Source organism: Sphaerodactylus townsendi, linkage group LG06 (genome assembly GCF_021028975.2).
Source record: "Sphaerodactylus townsendi isolate TG3544 linkage group LG06, MPM_Stown_v2.3, whole genome shotgun sequence".
NCBI classification, from domain to species: Eukaryota; Metazoa; Chordata; class Lepidosauria; order Squamata; family Sphaerodactylidae; genus Sphaerodactylus; species Sphaerodactylus townsendi.
This window is the reverse complement of record NC_059430.1, coordinates 47,760,525-47,780,533: the sequence shown is the minus strand read 5'-3', so window position 1 is coordinate 47,780,533 and position 20,009 is coordinate 47,760,525. Positions and strand designations below refer to the sequence as shown.

Below are 20,009 nucleotides of genomic sequence, written 5' to 3'. Positions count from 1 at the left end.
GTGTAATCAGTCTTTATTTCCCATTGATCTCCATGATCACACTCTTATTATTGTTTTCTCTTATTCCCCATTGTCACTGTTAATAGCTTAGTTGTGGCTCTTCTCTGCTCTGACTGCTCCCCATTTTTGTATATAAGTGGGTGCCACTGAGTTATTTAATTGTACTACATGTAATTTTTCATTGTATTACATGGGATTTTAAATTGTTTTTTTTTTTGTAAGTTACCCTGAGCCCAACTTGTCAGGAGAGGGCGAAGTAAAAAAAAAAAAGATATTGAATTGATAATTAAAATAACTATATTTATGATACTGGTTGTGGTGGGTTTTCCGAGCTGTGTGGCTATGGTCTGGTGGATCTTGTTCCTAACGTTTCACCTGCATCTGTGGCTGGCATCTACAGAGGTGTATCACAGCGGGAAGCCTGTTACACACTGTGTCCAGACTTCTCTCTGTGATACACCTCTGAAGATGCCAGCCACAGATGCAGGCGAAACGTTAGGAACAAGATCCAGCAGACCACAGCCACACAGCCCAGAAAATCCACCACAACCAGTTGAATCCGGCCGCGAAAGCCTTCAACAATATTATTATTATACTTAGGATAATTCAGCCAATGCCTACATTTGTCCATGTTAGCATATAACAGCAGGGACCACTGGTTAGACCAGGGGTAGGGAACCTGCGGCTCTCCAGATGTTCAGGAACTACAATTCCCATCAGCCCCTGCCAGCATGGCCAATTGGCCATGCTGATAGAGGCTGATGGGAATTGTAGTTCCTGAACATCTGGAGAGCCGCAGGTTCCCTACCCCTGGGTTAGACCAACACTTATCAGCAACAATAACTTTCACTGATTTTCTCCGTATAATATAAAAATATATCCAGTGAGATAATGGACACAGTACTTTCCCCTACTGCATAGCAGTGCTTCTTATAATTATGATAAGATATAAGGTTGTGTGTATATACAGTTGTTGACTGTAATAAAGTTTTACCATCCATTTCAGTTTGAAGCTTGTTTCTTTCTCTCTCTATTTCACCCCTGGCTCGTGCTGCTTCCAGCTTGATGTTTGTTATTTCTAACTTGTTTGAATGCTTAAGTTCTTCAACCTACAGAACACAAATTGTTATCAGATTTCAGTTTCTATTGTAGTAGTTTTTTGGAAAACTTAGAGGCAGGGCTTTCAAAGGGTTTATACTATTCGCCTGGAGATGACTTCCGACATTTCAGAATGTGAAATAACCAATATGACTTATGAAACCGTAAAAAACGATTTATAAACTGAAAACCTTACAAATCAGACAGCCAGTACAGTTCATGTTTAAATACTTAAAAGCATTCTTTTGGTGGTACATTTTCCCTCAGAATGCTGATGTGGTGTTCTGTAGCTATGGCCCTTTCTGCACGGGCCGGGGGACGCAGTGTGCAGTTGGGATAATTGATCCTGGTGCAGCCCCAGGGCTGTTCAGGCACTCCCGTGCAAGCCACCCTGTGGCTGCCACAGCTTTCAGACGCACCTCTGTATAGAGATGCGTCTTTTTTCTTTTCTTTTTTCTTTTAAAACTTACCTTTTTCCCTGCGCAGCCCTGCAGGGATGAGGGGGCGGGCTGACGCCTCGGGGGCCAGAGGGCCAGTCACCCTCTCTTGCAGAGCTATGCAGGAGACAAGGTAAGTTTTAAAAAATGTGGGCAAAAGCAGCGGCTGCCGCCCAGGACCCTTTGTATGGGTGCAGCAGCAACCTGGGATATTAAAAAAGAATCACGCATAGCAATTCTCGAATATCCCAGGTTCTGCCATTTAACCCGGGGCAGGGCCGGTTTAGAGGCAGGAGCTGTGCAAAGTTCACGTCCCAAACAGTTTTAATCACAGCCCCGGCCCAGGTTAAATGGCCCATGAAGAAAGGGAATATGAGAATACCAAGCACAGGAAGCAAGAAACTATGAACAGCTTACTGAGGGCATTTCCCCAATTTTGTCTACTGGTTCCAGAGACCTGTAATTAATGGTGGACTGATGGAGGTATACCACACAATAAGAACTTTGTGTACCTGCTTGATAAACAACATGGCTGCTGTTACCTACTTATGGGCAAACTGTCTCTGGTTTCTGGGCGAGAATGGCCCAGGAGATCTGAAGATGCTTAATCAAAAATGTTGTACCCATAAAAGGTAGGTATAGAAGATTTCCACTCCTCTTTCTTTGGAGCTGATAGAATAACATGCTTTTGATCACTTGTTTACATGAGAACCAAACAGCCTACTTTCCAAGGACCAGTAAGGTAGTTAAACTTAAACTTAGCATCCATATTACAATGCTTAAACTAGAGTTGGGCTTAACACAGCAACAGGACATCTATCAGAGGTGTTTTCAAAGCCTGTAAAGTTTTCTCAGACAAAGCATAAAGCTTTGTAGCAAAACTGAGGATGTTCTTGCAACATTATACAATCCCACCCAATTAAAATGATCTAAAAGGGGAATTTGAGTATCAGTGTAGCCCAACACTGGCAAAAAATAGAATTCCTTATTATTTTATGATGTCACAGCTGCCAGCTCTTTAGCTGGTGTTGGCCTTCATATGCATCAGGTTCTTCTCAAAAACCTAGGATGTCATAACATATTGGTGTAGCATGTGTGCAGATCCAAGCAATGTGGCCTTTTGTAATTGATAGATGGATATTTTATTAATATGTAAGTGGTTCTAGTGCAGGGGCAATTGGCCATAATGGCAGGGGCTGATGGGAATTGTAGTCCATGAATATCTGGAGAGCCAGATTTTTGTCTTTCCAGCCACTGTTATGTCTGGAGTAGTATGTAACAGTACCTTAGCTGAATTCAGAAGTCCCACGATATTTTGACCTGCTCATTTTTTTACTACTTTTTCAACCATCTGTTCTCACCAGTTTTTTTTCTATAGGCAAATGATAATTTTTACAGGTCTTCCAGGGAATCATTTTAGCAACTATGATGTTGTTTATAATCAATCTGTCACTGGCAAAACTACCAACCCGTTCTGGCCAAATAGGGAACTAAATAGAAATCAACTATACTACCAACCATAAAACACAGAGGATCAAATGATATTCTTCTAACTCCCGTAAAATATTAATGTCAGGCTGGTCACTTATGTGAACCAAAAAAGGAGCAATGCTGCCACACTGTGTCTTGTAAAAGTTACCATCAGCTCACTTCCAGTGTGCCTCAAATGAGCCTTACTCTCAACCCCAGTTGACAGGAGTGTAGTCCATCTCACAGATACAAACACATTGTGGTAATTCTTAAGAAAATTACATGTAAGTGTTACCAAATTCTGTACATTTATAAAAAGTATTAAAACCATCGCTGCCTAATAACTGACACATGGCCCTGATACATAGTCTATACATAATGCTACAAAACATGGTTGTGAGTCAGATCCACACGATTGCAGCCTCCTTGCCAAATGACTCTTATGTAAACAGTCCTCAAGCTTACACTGCTTACAATTATGCTCATTGCTAGGATACGTCTGAGTATCAAAATAAAGAGCGGCCGCAAGTCAGCATAGCCGCCATTGCTGACTGGAAAGGGCATGGCTAAGAGGCCCCGCCACGCCTGCCCTTAAAAGGGCAGAAGTCAGGCAGTGGCCATGTCCATAGTGGGCAACAGATTCATGAAGCCGGTGCGGTGTTATGACATTAGCAGGAGGGGCAGTCAGGAGCCTTATAGGGCTTTGCCTGGCTACTGGCCCCTCCCTCTTGGATGGAGTGGCAACGAGTTTTCCACCCACCTCTCCCCTTTGGACAATGTTAATGCATGTGTCTGCTGCCATAGTCGAACTGGCAGTTGGCACATGGGAACTGATCTGATGGTGAGGGGAGCTACGGAGCTAACGCTCTCTGGTAGAACCTCCTTAAGAGGTTTGGAGTGGAGAAAGTCATGGGTCAGGACGCCCAGGCAGGTTGGAGGAAGGTTTCACTGGGGGACAGTACTTGGGCTGCCCAATGTACAGATAAGATCCCATGCTGCGCCTCATGCTTCTTTTCATCCTTTGTCAACAAAATGGTTTGGCTGTGGCCAAAATTTTACCTCATGGACAAGAGTGTTGTGTTGTTATTTTGGTTGGGGACTCTGAGCAGTACCGGTCCCGCCCTCGGGTGACAAGGTAAGTTGTTTCATGTACATTAGTTAAGAAACAAAATTACTACATGGTAATCACAAATCTGGTAATACACAAGAACATTCTAAAAAGGTCAGAGTTTCACAAATCTAAACTTTTTACAGTATTCTACAACTACTTTAAAACAAATAGGTACAAACAGGTGGTAACTTGCTGTTCTCTTTCATTTATACTTTTCAAAGCCAATCTACCACCTCAAAAGAAATTCAAACTGCAAGAATATTATTCTTAAGCACACATTAAATCGCTAACTCATTAATACAGCTGTCGCTGCCTTCACTTCCTTAAATCACTCTGCTAGCATTCCACACAGATTATCTTTGGATTAGAAATTGCCACGTGCTTCCCTGAAACTCTAGAACAGTTTAAATGCATCTTCCTGCCTGTGTCATTTTTTCAGTGGAAACCTAACACTACAGACAAGAACTGCCTGAACTAAAACCTGCTATGATTTAAGCTGTTCTAGTACAGTAATTGCAGGAGCAATTAGAGTTATGTAACTACAGAAAACTTCTAATGATCATAATCCATTTGCAATGTCAAATGTAATCACAGCTTGCAAGCGTGCAAAAGTTACAGACAGTTAAGAATTACATAACTTCATCAGTGCACTGTGAATTCTTGCAAAGAATGACTGTTTGCAGTATAGCTCAATGCCCTTTTAATAAACCATTTATGCACTGAAGTAAGCACATTTCTGTGCCACCACTGCATCTATGCAATGTCATCTGCAGGAGGTTTTCAGTGTTGTGGGGGGGGGGGGGTCACTAAGGAGGTACACCAGGAAAATATACATGTCTGCCACAAATCTTTTGTGAAATGTTTTGGAGATAAAAATGCTCACAGCTGTCATGAGCTACATGCCACAGCTGGGGCAGTTCAATCTCAGGATGCCACGAGGGTGCAGTAGCAGCTAGTAGCTGCTAGCTGGTGAGGTGTGATGAAGTGGACAGACTGCTTAGAAGGATAGACTTTTGGATTTTCTGGCTATTGGTGTCAAGTCAGACATGGTTGGTCAAGTGGGTTTAGAAGGAAATGAATGGCTCTGAATGTCAAAGTCTAGTTTCAACAGCCTTAAAACAGGCACTGAGACCCCTGCAGAAGAACATATTCCTAGACCCCACAGACCTCAACAAATACCACCCAGTATCTCCCTATCTTTGCACTACTTTCTCTCAGCCATACTGGAACAGAGGGGGAAGTTTGGCTATTCATTTTCTTGGTCCAAGCAGTTTTTTAATATTGTCCACTTTATTCACTTTTGTGCTTGCTACTGAACATTCCTACAATTTATGGACACAACTGCTTGAATCTACACATGCACAGCAGGAGTGTTTTAAACCAGGAGTCCCAAACCTTGATCAGCTTGGGGTCACTTCTGCAATTTTGGAAACTAGCAGGGAGCACTACAAAAGTGGGAGGCAATCACTAAACTTTGGAAGATCCCAAGTCCAGCCTTCTCATCATGAGGAGAGCAGCTATTTCAAAAAACCCTTCTAGAGCCTTTCAAAGAACCTTCTGCTCCAATGAGGAGCAGGAACGCCAGGATCAGCTCTTGACTTTCCAGTAGAAGCAAGAGTGCACCAGGTGTCAGTGACCTCAGGGCACCCATGGATTCCACACTGGGGAATAACCTTTTTAAACAATCACTAGCCTTGTAATTATAGATTAAATACTCAAGAACAGAGGTATAAGTTTTGGTTTTAAAAAGTAGCTTTTAAAAACAATTAGAAACTAGAGCGCAAATTCCCTCATGCAGAATCTCTAATAGCAGGTGATTTCAATGCCATAATTGGCAACAATGACTTCTCCTGAAGAAAGTCATGGACCTCTATCCACATAACATGCCTTTTGCTTTCTTTTGAGGCATTAGAGAATCCTGCGACCCTCATATAAATAATGCAGGTCCTTTACTGCATTATTGATGGAACTGTGAATTACTCAACATAAAGTTATCCTAAATGGTTAGAATAGAGATACTTGTGGTGAATTCACCTTCTGTCCCCAGTGTTGCAGTGACTAAGCACTGATTTCTCCAGGGCTAAAAAAACCAGATTGTAAACTTTCACATCTATGTAAGAACTGACAGCAATTATCTGCCATTATAAATAACTTTATCTTGGAATACTGTTACTTTGCCTCTGATTTTTCCTATTGTGGAAACTGATAAGGTATTTAAATTCTTTACATGGCCAGAAAAAAATCCAGTTCTACCACATGAAATTTAGCAATCAATTTTACACTTATGTCACTTAATACTGCAAATTCACTGACTGGGCACCTGAAATTTTTCAGATCTGTTTGTTGATGATGACTGATTATCTCTACGCTAGCAAATTCTCCCACTAGACAAAGAGGCAATTTCAGTCTTGGCACTTTGATATACAGATTGAGCTTACCTCCTCAGTACCATTCTAGCATCAAAACTATGGGCCTTTCATAACTCCATAAATCCTTGCTTCTCCTTGTATTTTTTCAAAAAATTGCTATAGTTGCCAACTCCATGTTGAGAATTACTGGAGAACGGGAGGGTGAAGCTTTGGGAGGATAAAGTTTGGGGATAGGAGGGATGTCAGCAGGGCAAAATGCAATAGAGTCCACCATCCAGAACTGCCCTTTTCTCCAGGGGGAACTGATCGCTGCAGTCTGAAGATCAATTATAATTCTGAGGGATCTCTAAGGCCCACCTGGAGGTTGCCCTTATTCTTTTGTCTTTGTTCTCTTTTTGCTTATTTCTTGCCTTTCAGAAATTCTCAGCAACCATTACATCTAGTAGTCTTTTGAGACTCTTTTGTTCTTTCCTAGAACTTACATTTATACAACTGAGCATCTGGGCTGTACTATTTTAGACTGCAATTAAGGGCTCATGTGACTAAATTATCTGCCATAGAGATACCATCTCCTCAATTAGAAAAGCAGAATGTCAGGGAAAATGCTAGACTAGAACCAATCACCCTGACACTTAGCTTTCTGTGTATGAGGAATGTTTTTTATTTAAAAACATTCACTCCCGTGAGCCCCTCAACAACGTGAAGAGGTACACCCCAATCTAGATTTATCAATTCAGAGAAAAGTATGACTCTGAACACACAGTACTGAGACAGATTGCCAATGTTTGATCTGAATATAAGGCAGTTTTCCTAATGTGATTTCTGTCAGTCATTATTGTCTTAACCAGTTTCTCCACAGAAAAGAATGTTAGGGTTGCTTTTCAAGGATAGTAGGAATACGGATTCTCAGGCACTGTATTATCAAAAAAGAAAGAAATGGAGACAGTTCGTCTCTAAAGAGACACTAAGCAATCACGTTTCCTGTTTACTTCTCTGAAAATACAGTCTATAAGCCATAAAAACACACTTACTTTAGTAGCCAAAGCACTGATCTCCCGTTCAGCTTTATGAAGTTTGCTGGTTAATAGTGTATTTTGCTCATTACTCAGCTGCAGTTCTTTTTCAACACGCTCAAGCTGCAGCTTAACCGATTGTTTCTCTGCCTTCAAATTAGGAAAAACAAGTTTCATGTTGCTTTGCAGAAGAAATTCTTAGACTCCATTCCTAATGGGGTTTTTTTTAATGCAGGAGACGTTTTTTTAATGCAGGAGGAATTTACTTTCGGTTGTTGCGCCTGCTATATATTTTTAGCCAGCAAATCTGGTTGGAGCTTTTTCATATTCTCAGAACATAAGCTACACACATATACTTCTTAGGCTGTAATCTACTGTGCAATAGGAACTTGCTCACAGCCCAATCCGGGGTGCAGTGGGAGGACAAAGGAGTTCGGGAATTGGCTCAGGTTTGCACTAATGTGGATGCCCACCTAACTGGCATAAGTGGCAAATGTGCCAGTGGATGAGGTAAAGAAGGCAGTGGGCGGGCACCACACAACTTGGCAGTGCCCAACCTGGAAGTGGGCTGAGGCCTCAGAGCTGCACCAGCCTAAACCTGGTTGTTGGCACAGATGGGGGCAGATTAGGGTGTTCCCCAAAGGGCAGTGTAAGTTCATTTTGGGCTATGTATGGCAGTGGCATACCACTAATGGGGACATGTGGTATCCCATGTTCCCAGGTGCATGCCATTTGATCACATGATGGGGGGGGGTGCAGGCTCCTGCACTCCCTGGCCTCCCTGCTGATGGGGAGGCTGGCTGAGGCCATGGCGCCCACCTAAGCTGTTTGCTGCTGAGCTGTGGCCACAGGCTGGCTCCTGCTCAAGAGCCAACCTCCCTGTCAACATGGAGGCAGAAGACAGCCTCAGGTGCTTGCCTGAGTTGTGAGCCGTAGCCACAGGCTGGCTCTCAGGCAGCATCTGGCCTGCGGCTGCAGCTCTACAGCCAGCGGAACCTCTGCCGGCTAAAGGAAAAGCCTGGTGGTGCCGGAGCAGTCGCTGGCTAAGGTAAGTGGGGCGCAGGGGAACGCCCAGAGCAGGTGTTGCTCCCAGGTGCCATTTTCCCCTGGTACATTTCTGATGTAGGGCTGTCAGTTGGCTGGGGGGTTTCTTTTTTTCACTGCCTCCTCACACTGCATGAAAGTCCTCTCGTGCCACCATTCTCAGCCACTGGATCCCTCTGGATTGGGCTGTTAATTTATCAGGAAATATCTAGTAGAGTTTAGACACTAGATTAAAATAACAACAGCAAACTGAATAGAATATTCTTTGTACTTCAAATGTTACTTTGTAGCTTAAGATTAGAATCAATATATATGTAGAACTAAGATTAGAATCAATATATATGTAGAACTATTATTTTTTCTAAAACCATTTGTATAATTTCTGGAACCGCAATATCTCAGTACCCACTGCATTAAATAATGTATAACATTTCTCACTCCAAACATTATAAATCATGATTTAATAGGTTATGTAAACAAATAGTCCAATCATATTTCCCACACTGCTTTGCAAGGAAGCAATCTTATCGATGAGCCAAGTAGAAACCATTTCTTAGAACGTTTAATACATGTTTGGGGCTATGGCTGAATGTAACTTATATCCCCTGAACACAGAAAATACAAGGAGAATGCCTCACCTCCAGAGATCTCACTGCAGTCTGCATCTCAGCTAACTGACGCACTTGTATTCTCTGCACATTTTCTGCTTGCATACCAGAGTTCTCTCTCTGGGCTCTAAGTTCTGTTGTTTCAGCTTCTAGCCCCTTTAATTTCTGGACCAGCTGGGCCTTTTCTCTTAGCAGTGCTTCCACTCGTTTGTTGTCTCTTGAAAGATCAACACTAAGAAGCTGGTTGTGCAATTCTTCTTTATCTTTATCCAGTCTTGCTACCTGTCAGTAGTTGAACAGAACAATACTATGGGCACAGTCCAGTCTGGAATCCTGTTTCTTACAAAACACCCAGAACAGATTGTCTAGATGGGGTACAGGAAGAAGTCATTGATTTTCATTCCCTGTAGTTATCCTTCACGCTGCCTGCAAGCGTGCCAATATGTTCACGTGGCCAGAAGGTAAATGGAACCATCAGCATACAGACACTTGACTAGCATTCAGACCCTGAATCAGGTCCTATATGTTTATATCTACATTCACATCACATTATTAAACTTGCTAATAAAATAGTGACGCTAACATTCCAGATAAGTCCAGAACATTAGCAAAATACATAAAATATGAAGAAGTATCTGTATAAATGAAAATATTCTATCTTCAACCAGTTTATTAATAAAACTAACATGAAGTCATGTATGGCTCCTTCTCTCAGGAAATGCAAAGAAAGAATTAGGAAGTGGTGTCTTTCCCATTTCAGACAGTCTGAGGAAAAGTGTCAATACATGCATGTTTATTTGAGAGTAAACTCTGTTGAATACAGAGAGACTCACTTCTAAATAAACATATATAGGATAGTACTGTAAACTGTCTAGGCTCATGAAATTCCCTCTGTTTTGTAAGTAAATGAAACACATTAGTTGAATTATGATACTTCAAAAGTTTTAATAATTGTATGCTTAACTAAAAACTCTCAATTAAAAATAAAACAATTGTTCAGGTTTTCCTGCCAGTGAATTTTTTGGCATATTTTCTTTCTTACCTCAGATTCATATTTTAATTTATTTTCTTCTAAAATGCGGGCATGCTCTTCTTTCTGATGTTCAAATTCTGATTTGAGAAAGGTATGCTCGTAACGAAGTTTGTTATATTCTGTTCTATATTTTTCTGCTTCCTAAATTGAAAAGAACAAATGTACAATTGAATTGAATCAACATGAATCAAGAACAAGTGCATGCACAAAAAAATAGGCAAATAATATATACCGGGTGCAAACGGAACATGAGTTAGTGATATTTTAGGTTATATTTGCAAAAGTATTATCTGGTCATGGATTACTTCCTTAAGTAAAGATCCCTTTGGCTTTGACTTTTTAGATGGCCGAAAAGCCATGTTGCACAGAAGCATGGGATCCTAAGCCCTTGCTTAGCTGCATTAAAACAACAGCTGGTAGGAAGGGAAAAATATTTAAAAGGTAACCAATCAATTATCTTATAACTGGAATACATCACTTAGAACACTTCATTCAGTATAAACCAACAGGAGTCTACTGGCATGTTAAAGACTATCCAAATTTTATTCCTGCCCAAACTTTCATGGACTACAGACTACTTTGTCAGATGCAATCCACGGGTCCTCACTAGGTTACCATATTACATCTACTTTATGAAAACATTTGCTGAATGATATCTGGTTAATGTTTAAGGTGGCATTAGACGCCCATTTATTTTTACTGCAAAAGACTACTATTTTTTATTTTATTTATTAATTGATTATATTTATATACCCTTCTGAAATTATTGTTCAGCATAGGGGCCACATTGCATGCAGGATGTACTGAAGAATTAAAAGGGGGTTTTAAGAGAGTTAAGAAGACTTAAAGGCATGAGACTTAGCAATTTTAAAGTTTTTAAAGTGTATACAACATTGCTAATAAGAGAAGAAGAGAACTCATACCCATTACAGGCCACCATAGGTAGAAAATGTTTAATTAAAATCAAATAAAATTTCACATTTTACTTGATGAATTCCCAACAACGAAACAAGCTGATTAAGAATCTTCCTGTTTTGATACTTCCAGGAAATAACTCAGTTAACAGACTGGGAGTTATATTAGACCCAGAATTATTGCTGGAAAAACACTTTAGTACAGCTGCAAAGTAATGCCTTCTTCCATCTTCATCTAGTTTACAGAATGGCTTGATGCAGCAGTCCATCAGGTCACGTGAATCCTTGTCATGGTAACCTTGCAGCTGGACAACTGCAATACACCCTACATAGATTTTGCCCTTTAAAATACCTGTGAAACTACAGCTGATACAGAACTCTATGGCTCACTTATTACAGGGAGCTAGGCAGATAATGGATATTACACCCATTCTGCAAGTGCTCCCTTGGTAATGTAGTTTTCCAGGCTCAGTCCAAAGTATTGATTATCATTCACTAAGTGCCTCATGCCCGAGGATCCACCTATCCACTGGACCACCACTCCCAACATGCTCCTTTGCAATAGCTTCATTCATTCACTTGAGCAAACCTTCTGAAAGTGCTGTTCTGCCAATGGGGAAGAATGGCAGCTGCCTGCACGCATGTGCTTTCTGGCAAGACGTCCTCCCTGGCATACTCCATTTGTTACGCAGGAGGTGAAAAAGTGAATCATTCAAAATTGGCATCCATATAAGATACATAAAGTTGTAAATAATATCAGGACATTAAAAATAGTCTTCATGGCATATATTATGTTGTGCTTATTGGGTTTTCTGCTTCCTAAATTCAAAAGAACAAATGTGCAGTCTTCTAATTTTGCATTTATTACATTGTCTATTGTATATAATATAACATTTAACAGCAGTGTTCTCCAGTCCTGTAACTCCTGTGTTACTCCCTATATTATACTGTGCTTACAGTGCAGTGTTCTCTAATTTTGTTTACAGTTATTATGGAGTAACTTGGTTATACTACTACATTGTTCTTGTTGCATTGTTATTGTTTGTGACTCACCTTGCCTATGAATAAGACCTTGAACTATGAATAAGAAAATAAGGGTTCAGTAAACAGCTGTAATTTAATAAGAAGTTTTTATTCTTACCTCATCCAGCTTTCGAAAGCGTTCTCTCATAGGTGTTTCTAAATCATGCTGTATTTGTGCTTTCAGTAATTCCAGTTTTTGTGGAGTTACTACCTACATATCAACAGAAAACAAAAATTGTAGAGGATTTAACAAACCAACTGCTGCATCAAAGATTACAAACGGGAAAATAAGTGACACTTTTCTATATTCTTTAAAAGTGTGCCTGGTTTGCAGGCACCATCTCTCAGCATTCTTCCCACCTGGTTTCATGAAAATAAACAGAAACACTCTCAGTACCCAACTTTTCTGCATTATTTCCTAAAGTAAAGGAAGAATGAAGATACATGGCTATTAGACAGCGTACCGGTATATACAACAAGGTTACTCTCACTTATCAACTGATAAGATGATCAAAGCAAACTAAACTGCTTATTGGAATTACACTTAAGATGGCTGATGTACATCTCAGGTAAAATTCATACAATGGTGTTGGGAAATTACTGCTCAGCCCATTGGCCCTGATTAGTGGGGTCCCAAAAGGTTCCATCTTGTCCTCTATGCTTTTTAGAATTTAAACAAAAATCCTGTGGCATAGGTAGCAGCAGTGGCCAGGAATGCCTTTCACCAGCTTCAGCTTGCAAGCCAGCTGAATTCTTTCCTGAGAAATCTTTCCTGAGACATCATCCAGAGATTTGGGCTGAGCAGTCACCATGTGCAGATAACATTCAACCCTGTATCACACTTCGAGTATATTCCAGAGAGGTGGAAGAAACTGTAAACTAGTGCCTGGAAGCAGTTTTAGGATGGGTGAGAGCTAATAACCTCAAACTGAAACCTGACAAAATAGAAGGGCTACTGGTGGGCAAAAGAATTGACCAAGGAATTAATGTATCTCCATTGTATTCTCACTAAAGGAGCACGTTCACAGCTTGTGGGTGTTTCTGGCTCAAGCCTCCTGTGGCATAGGTAGCAGCAGTGGCCAGGAATGCCTTTTACCAGCTTCAGCTTGCAAGCCAGCTGTATTCTTTCCTGAGAAAAAACATTCTGACCACTGTGGTGCATGCCATGATATATGAAACTGCCCTTGAAGAGTGTTCAGAAACTACATTCAGCCATAATGCTGATTGGAGTGGGTTGTAGGGACCACACCACTCCAGTTTTGTTTTACATACACTGGCTTTCAGTTGGCTTCAATTCAGGGTACTGGTGTTGATCTTTAAAACCTTCAAGGACTGCCTTCTCCCATACAAATCTACCCAATCTTCATCTTCTTTCAGTGCTCAACAGTACTCAGAATTCTCACACTAACTTGTCAGATTTTGTATTTTAGAACTACTTATGAAAAAGATAATCTAAAGTAGATAAAATCATATCACTGTTCATATGCTTCCTATAGGTTATTGGTAAGATTAGTAGTATAGACGGGGGAACCAATGAACTACTAAACTAAACCCATGCATCAAAGAAGCTTTTAGAGTTGTGTGCATCACACACAAACTGACAAGAGTTTCAAAATAGCTTGTCGTATGGGACTCTGCTGTTCAAGTGTTGGCCGGGGGGGGGGGGGGAGGGGGGGAATAATGACTTCTACAGATCAAACACAACTCCCCCATAGAAATCTGAGATTTTTTTGGTATAGGCTACTTTATCACAATTGTTTCATGCACAAATAAAAGTGACAATAAATGCTCTAGCTAAATGCAATATTACTATAAAAGCCTCACATTCAAAAAATCTATATGAAAAGATTACAACCTTACCTGCATTTTTAATTCCTCTACTTCTCTAGTTTTATCCAATAATTCTTCTCGAAATTCAGCAAGCAGAACCTGAAATCTGTCATGAATAGTTTGTTTCTCATGAAGCAGCTGCTTGAGTTCATTTTGTGATCTTGTATATTCATTCTGCAACCTAAAAAGACATATTTTCCTTACAAGTTATGCTATATATCTATCTTTAGATGAGTCATCTAACTGTTTAGAAGAATTTTCACACAGAAAAGAATAACAACAGTTCATAGGTACAAAGAATGATACTTCAATTCTGTGCATGTTTCTCAAAAGTATTCAATAAAGATTTTTCAAACATTTGAAAAATTCAACATCCCAAAGGTTTATAGCACCACACAGTACAGCAATGTGGTGCTCTATGTGGCACATTATTTATATACTTGCCCAGAAACCTAGCAGCTTTCATCATGCCACTGTAACTTATAATAATTTATTTCTAAGACACAGTTTTTTGTTATAAAAAGTGAATACGTATCTAAAAAGCTTAGAAACAGTCAACCTCCAGCCTTTTACTCTTTTTGTTCTTGATTTAGCTTTTACTTTTACTCAAACAGAAAAATAAAGGAAGCATAGTATATACCTTGTATGCTCTGCTTTTAGAGTTTGATAGTTGGTTTTATGATGTTCACACCTCATTCTTTCATCCATTAACAGTTTTTGCAATTCTACTTGTGAGTTAACAAGGTCACCTTGCCCACCCAGTGGACCAACGATGTTCGGCAAAGCATCCATTCTGACTAAATACTAATGAGATGGCAATCAGGTAAAAATGCTGTCAGCCTTAGCCTGCCATCGTCAGAGAGGCTGTTCTCTCCCTTGATGGTATCTCTAGAGGCCAAATTACCTGTACAAACATAAAAGCACCCAATTAGTAGTCAATACATTTGTGGTTTAAATTTTTTTTTATGACATGGTACATTAAAGAAGGCATAGATCTTTGATAAAATATACAATTGGTTATTCCAATCTAATTTCATTTTCAAATTATAACTCAATAAAATGCTTTGGAAGCAAGAAAGATAATTTCCCACAGATTAAATTTTGCTACATTCTTGGCAATTCCTTTTGGAGATGCAGAACAGTGTTTACTGTGAAGTATCATGTGAAAGTCAAACTGCCCCATATTCTCAGATGAAAATACTTTCTTGGTAATGACAGTGGCACAACAGCCATAACACCCAACTTCTACCTCTGCTGGCTTTATCACTGAAATGTTCCCTGACATTATTCGTTTTAGCAGTGTGCCACAGTTGACTACATTTTATACAACTAATTATTTTTCCTTTACCTAAGCAAGTCTAAACTTGCCTACAGCGACACAAAATAAAGACAAAAAACTCAGGTAGACTACAAATCAAAACAATATGGTCTATCAATCTTGCATGGCGCCAAACTGTACATGTATTTTTTGGAAAGGAACAAGAAACCATATAGGACCGAGGTTAAAAGTCCAGTAGTGTTGTGATGCAAAGATGGTAGCAATATTTATAAGAGTTATCGTTAATGAATGTAAAAACCTGTACATTGTTGAATATTGTCAATAAACATTTAATTGGCTTGAAAGTATTAATTTTCTTTTAAGTAATAACTGTTGTCAGCACCCTGGATTTGTTAATGCCCTGAGTTGGATAGCCCAGAGTAGCTTGATCTCATAAGATTTTGGAATTTGTCTGTGATCAGTATTTGGAAGGATGACCACCAAGGAATACCAAGGTCCCTATGCGGAGGCAGGGAATAGAAAACCACCTCTGTTAGTCTCTTGCCTTGAAAACTAGTGTGGGGTCCCCATAAGTCAGCTGCAACTTGTTAGCAAAATAACCAACCAACCCCCGAAGCCCACACTAAAATTACAATTTTGACTATACTGACATCTTCTAATAAAACTTCCAAGTGTCTAAATTTTTGCATGAGATAATTTCTTCAGTTACACAAGATCAAAACCAGCCAATTAATCAATTTAAAGTATTTCATAATTAATCTATCTTAGCCAGCAGATAGAGTGAAGGTAGTAATCATACCTTATGCATGAATCCCTATGACAACTTTCTGGAGAGGCACTCTGCCTTGTTGTGTCTCAGGGGGGCAAAGACACAGAAGAGCCCATTCCCTATTACATCACCAGAGCTTTGGAGTCAGATCAGTCATTATTAAGTTTTGGGAGAGCAAGGGTTCTGTGGATGATAAATCTGCTGCTTTTAGTCAAGGACTGAATTGCTATTTTCAGGTTTTGACTACAGTCCACTTCTATATGTGTGTGATCCAAGATCTCAGCTGGTAGGTCACACACATGGCATACAAAGGGGGGAAACCTAATTAGAGGCTTCAAAGGGCACTGAAATCCAAGAGACAAACTGCACCACCCCTGTACAAAGCACACAATGCTAAAATATGTCATTGTCCCTGTAACAGCACTCTGCCCTTTGACCCCGCTGTTACATTTTTCCTCCAGCCGATGTACGTATATCTGCCAAAGGAAGACACTTCATGCCGATAAAGCGGACTCTGAATGACAGAAGCGGATGTCAAAGAAATGGTTAGTCTCGAAAGCCGTTTTTGCTTTCTCTTTTAGATAAGAGTCGTGCGTGGAGACGGAGGCTCTGGCGGAATAAGACCAAACCCAACTCCAGAAGGCTAAGCAAGAGGTGGCCAAAGTGGAGGAACTAAGCGCGGCCGCAGTTCTCGTCGAAGGAAAGGAGCAGAGGGGCAACCTCAATCCTCGGCAGGCAGACAAGAGCCCCAAGGCTCCCTGCCACAGCGCCCACGACCCCCACTCACTCTCTCCGCCCTCCTTCCCACACCTACCAGCCACGCCACCGACTACCTGCCTCTTCGGCTGTTTAAAAATGGCGCCTCCGCCCGTTCGCCCCGCCCCTTCGTTTCTGCTTGAGCCCTCTCGGGACCCGTATACACTTTTCTACCTTTCCATTTTGAAGCTGTGGGCAGTCACCCACCGGAGCAGATCTGTCGCCGTGTCCTGGAGCATCACGGGAACACGGAAGTCAGGCCACGGAACAGAAAGTGCGGCGCGAAGCAGCGCGCGAAGCGAGGAGTGGGTGGAGCTTATTTTGTGCTCTTTGAAGCAAGCCGGGTGTGTTGCAGCGCCATCCTGTACGGTTGTACGTGGATGTAAAACGTATTGAGTTTTGTGGGGTTTGCGCTCAAGTATGTGGAGGAGTGCAACCTCTGTTGATTCGTAAAGGTCAGACACAAGGTTTTATGGTATAAATCCAAAAGCATTGATGGTTGCCAGCCAGTGTATGTTATTTAGGAGTAAATGATTTAGCCCGGGACTTCCTTTTAGATACGAAAGTCTATGTACATTGTGCCCTTTAGGACCATTCTGAATTTACGTTGAGAGAATGGTCATTTTATTTCAACGTATAACATATGATGGACATGTTTTCGTTTTGGTTCACTTCTAGGCGCTGTTGGTTAACATGAATTCCTAACCTATCTAACGTATCTGTTCCCTAAGATGCCTTATAACGTATCTTACAATGAAGTCTGTATAGATAAATTGCACAGCAAATAACATCCCATTAACTTTCTATTCCAGTTTGGAAACCCTATGCCTCAGGTGTGGGAATGTGCACAGATCTGCCCTCATATTTCACTTTTGAGCTGCTGCAGATCATCTGGATGGTTTTATAGTTTAAAACAAAATGATGAACCTTTGGTCTAGATCCAGAAAGACAGCTGTTGCAGCACTTATGGGTACTAGGAGTAGTATTTTAACTAGGTAAACAATTTAATCACTTAATCCAATTTTTGAACACTTTTTCCCCAAAAAAATTCAGTTTCAATGTGAAGTGATGCTTGTGTAATCACTACAAGATGGAACGTAAGATTAGGATGTGAATTGGCACTTTGCAGTTGTTTAGACTATTTGAGCCACTGTCTAATTTAAACAAGGATGTGGACATTTTTTCAGCCTTCAATAAAATCTGTGTTTTCAAATCTCCTTAAATACCTCCCATGCACATACTAGCTGGGATATAGATTTGCAGTTAGAATTACTACCTTTAGAGGGAGCTGTAACCATGAATATGGAAAAAGTGAAGATTTCATATTATAATGATTTCTTAAACATGATACTGTGAGCAAAATCCCCCATTATAATTATAGTAGAAACCAAACAACTCATTTGGGTTTCTGTACAACATGTCAAACTGTTTTCAGACTCTCAAGGCTGAAATTTTGTTCACACTTGTTAACACCTATAAATTTCTACACACTTTACATGCTATGCTTGTAAAACTATGCTTTTGTAAGCTATCCTTGTGTCAAGCCTGATCTTGTCAGATCTCAAAAGCTAAGCATGGTCAGCCATGGTTAGTATTTGGATGAGAGACCACCAAGGGATACCAGGGTCATGTTGTGGAGAAAGGCAATGGCAAGCCATCTCGGAATATCTCTTGTCTTGAAAACCCTGTGAAGGCTGCCATAAGTCAGCTGTGCCTTAATGGGGAAAAATATGTTGTGGTGCCCAATATTTCTTTTATCAAATATCAAGCCTACAGAAGAGAGTTTTAAGTAGCTTTATTTGCAAAGAAAGGGGAGTCGTCCCTACATGGGCAGACTCCTCCGAAACAGTATATCCACAACATGTTTATTCCCTTCTCCCAAATTTGCCACACCCTCTCTGTTTCCCCATTGGCTAAGGGTACTTAGAGTCACAACTTTCCAGTCCACCAGTTTACATGTTACTCCTTAATATGTGGCTCCTCCCATATTCTTCCTGTAAGTTCATTATAATACAGTTTGTCATCAGAGCAAGAGGAGAAGTTAATATGTGTTCCAGTATGAAACCACTGCACTAACTGGAACATGTATCCTTTTGGGACCCACCTTCTCCCATCCATTGCCTTCTACCACAATCCTTATCCCTTATTCCCCCTTGTTCTTGAATAAACTGAATATCACTTTCATTACAGGCAATTCAGTTACAGGGGCATAGGCCAAGGGGCAAAGCCTTAATGAACCTGTCATGGCTTGTTGTTTAGCTTCCTGATCAGCCATCCTATTTCCATAGGCCACAAAGGAGCCATCCTTCTGGTGCCCCCTTACATGGATTACCTACACCTCCTGGGGTAATTTTGACACTTCTAAGAATTTTTCTACCAAGGACTCACGCAATAAATGTTGACCTCTTGCATTTGACACACCCCTCTGCCCATATCGTTCCAAAAGTGTGGACTATGCCGTAAACATATTTAGAATCTGTATATATATATTTATGCACTGCCCTTGATAAAGAGAAAGGGACTGATATAGGGCATTAATTGCCCCTTCCGAGGCAATTTACTTACTTGTAAATCTATTATTTCTATGCAGTCATGATCCTTGGTCTCCTGTCTCTCCTGACCGCACAAGAATTCAGCCTTTTGGCTAAGGGTACTTAGAGTCACAATTTTCCAGCCCACGTATTTACATGTTACTCCTTAATATGTGGCCCCCCTCCCATATTCTTCCTGTATGTTCATTATAATACAGTTTGTCGTCAGAGCAGGAGGAGAAGTTAATATGTATTGGCCTATTAAGCATGCTCAATACATACAATCTGATACAAGCCTTGTCCTTCAGCCTAGTCATCCAGCAGTCTTATCTTGTCCTGCCACAAACATCCTCCCTTATGACTCATCTCATTCCTAGTAGAAAACACATTTCTTGTTTATCACAATGTCACCATACTGCCTTCCAGCTGGAATAAGAACATATACTCCCCTCTTTACATACTTAACTATGCAATTAGTGTACATAAATAGTTTTTAAAACAAAAATCCTAAAAGTCCTGGGAGATTCTTGATATGCTAGAAAATGGGAAGGATAAAGAGCGTACTCTTGAAAGAAAGCCAAGTTGCCTATATGAAATATACAGACATCCCTTAGTGAGCATTGTGGGGGTAAAATTGAAGCATCCATGTGAGGGTAAACCAGTGGCAGAGGAACGTGGTGGTTGCCGCTGCTGCTTCTGTAGTTTGAGGAGTTTCCTGTGGTTT

The 20,009-nt window shown here is 40.5% G+C and overlaps 1 protein-coding gene across 5 annotated transcripts in view; it reads right to left on the bottom strand.

Moving 5' to 3' along the window:
- CEP83 (centrosomal protein 83) overlaps positions 1-16,998 on the bottom strand; it is a 30,108-nt gene extending 13,110 nt beyond the window's left edge. Inside the window, exons 1-9 of one of the 5 annotated variants that reach the window (XM_048501418.1) lie at positions 16,029-16,750; positions 14,591-14,854; positions 13,981-14,131; positions 12,239-12,331; positions 10,193-10,324; positions 9,181-9,432; positions 7,517-7,648; positions 820-1,109; positions 541-674 (exon numbers count right to left, since the gene is read on the bottom strand). In XM_048501418.1, the coding sequence (XP_048357375.1) occupies positions 831-1,109; positions 7,517-7,648; positions 9,181-9,432; positions 10,193-10,324; positions 12,239-12,331; positions 13,981-14,131; positions 14,591-14,742 (1,191 nt within the window). In that variant the 5' untranslated portion in view covers positions 14,743-14,854; positions 16,029-16,750 and the 3' untranslated portion in view covers positions 541-674; positions 820-830. Of the gene's footprint in view, positions 1-540; positions 680-819; positions 1,110-7,516; positions 7,649-9,180; positions 9,433-10,192; positions 10,325-12,238; positions 12,332-13,980; positions 14,132-14,590; positions 14,855-16,028; positions 16,751-16,812; positions 16,859-16,928 lie in introns of those variants that run through there. The other 4 variants (XM_048501419.1, XM_048501417.1, XM_048501416.1 and 1 more) reach the window with 4 other exon arrangements.
- Between the last annotated feature and the right edge of the window lie 3,011 nt (positions 16,999-20,009).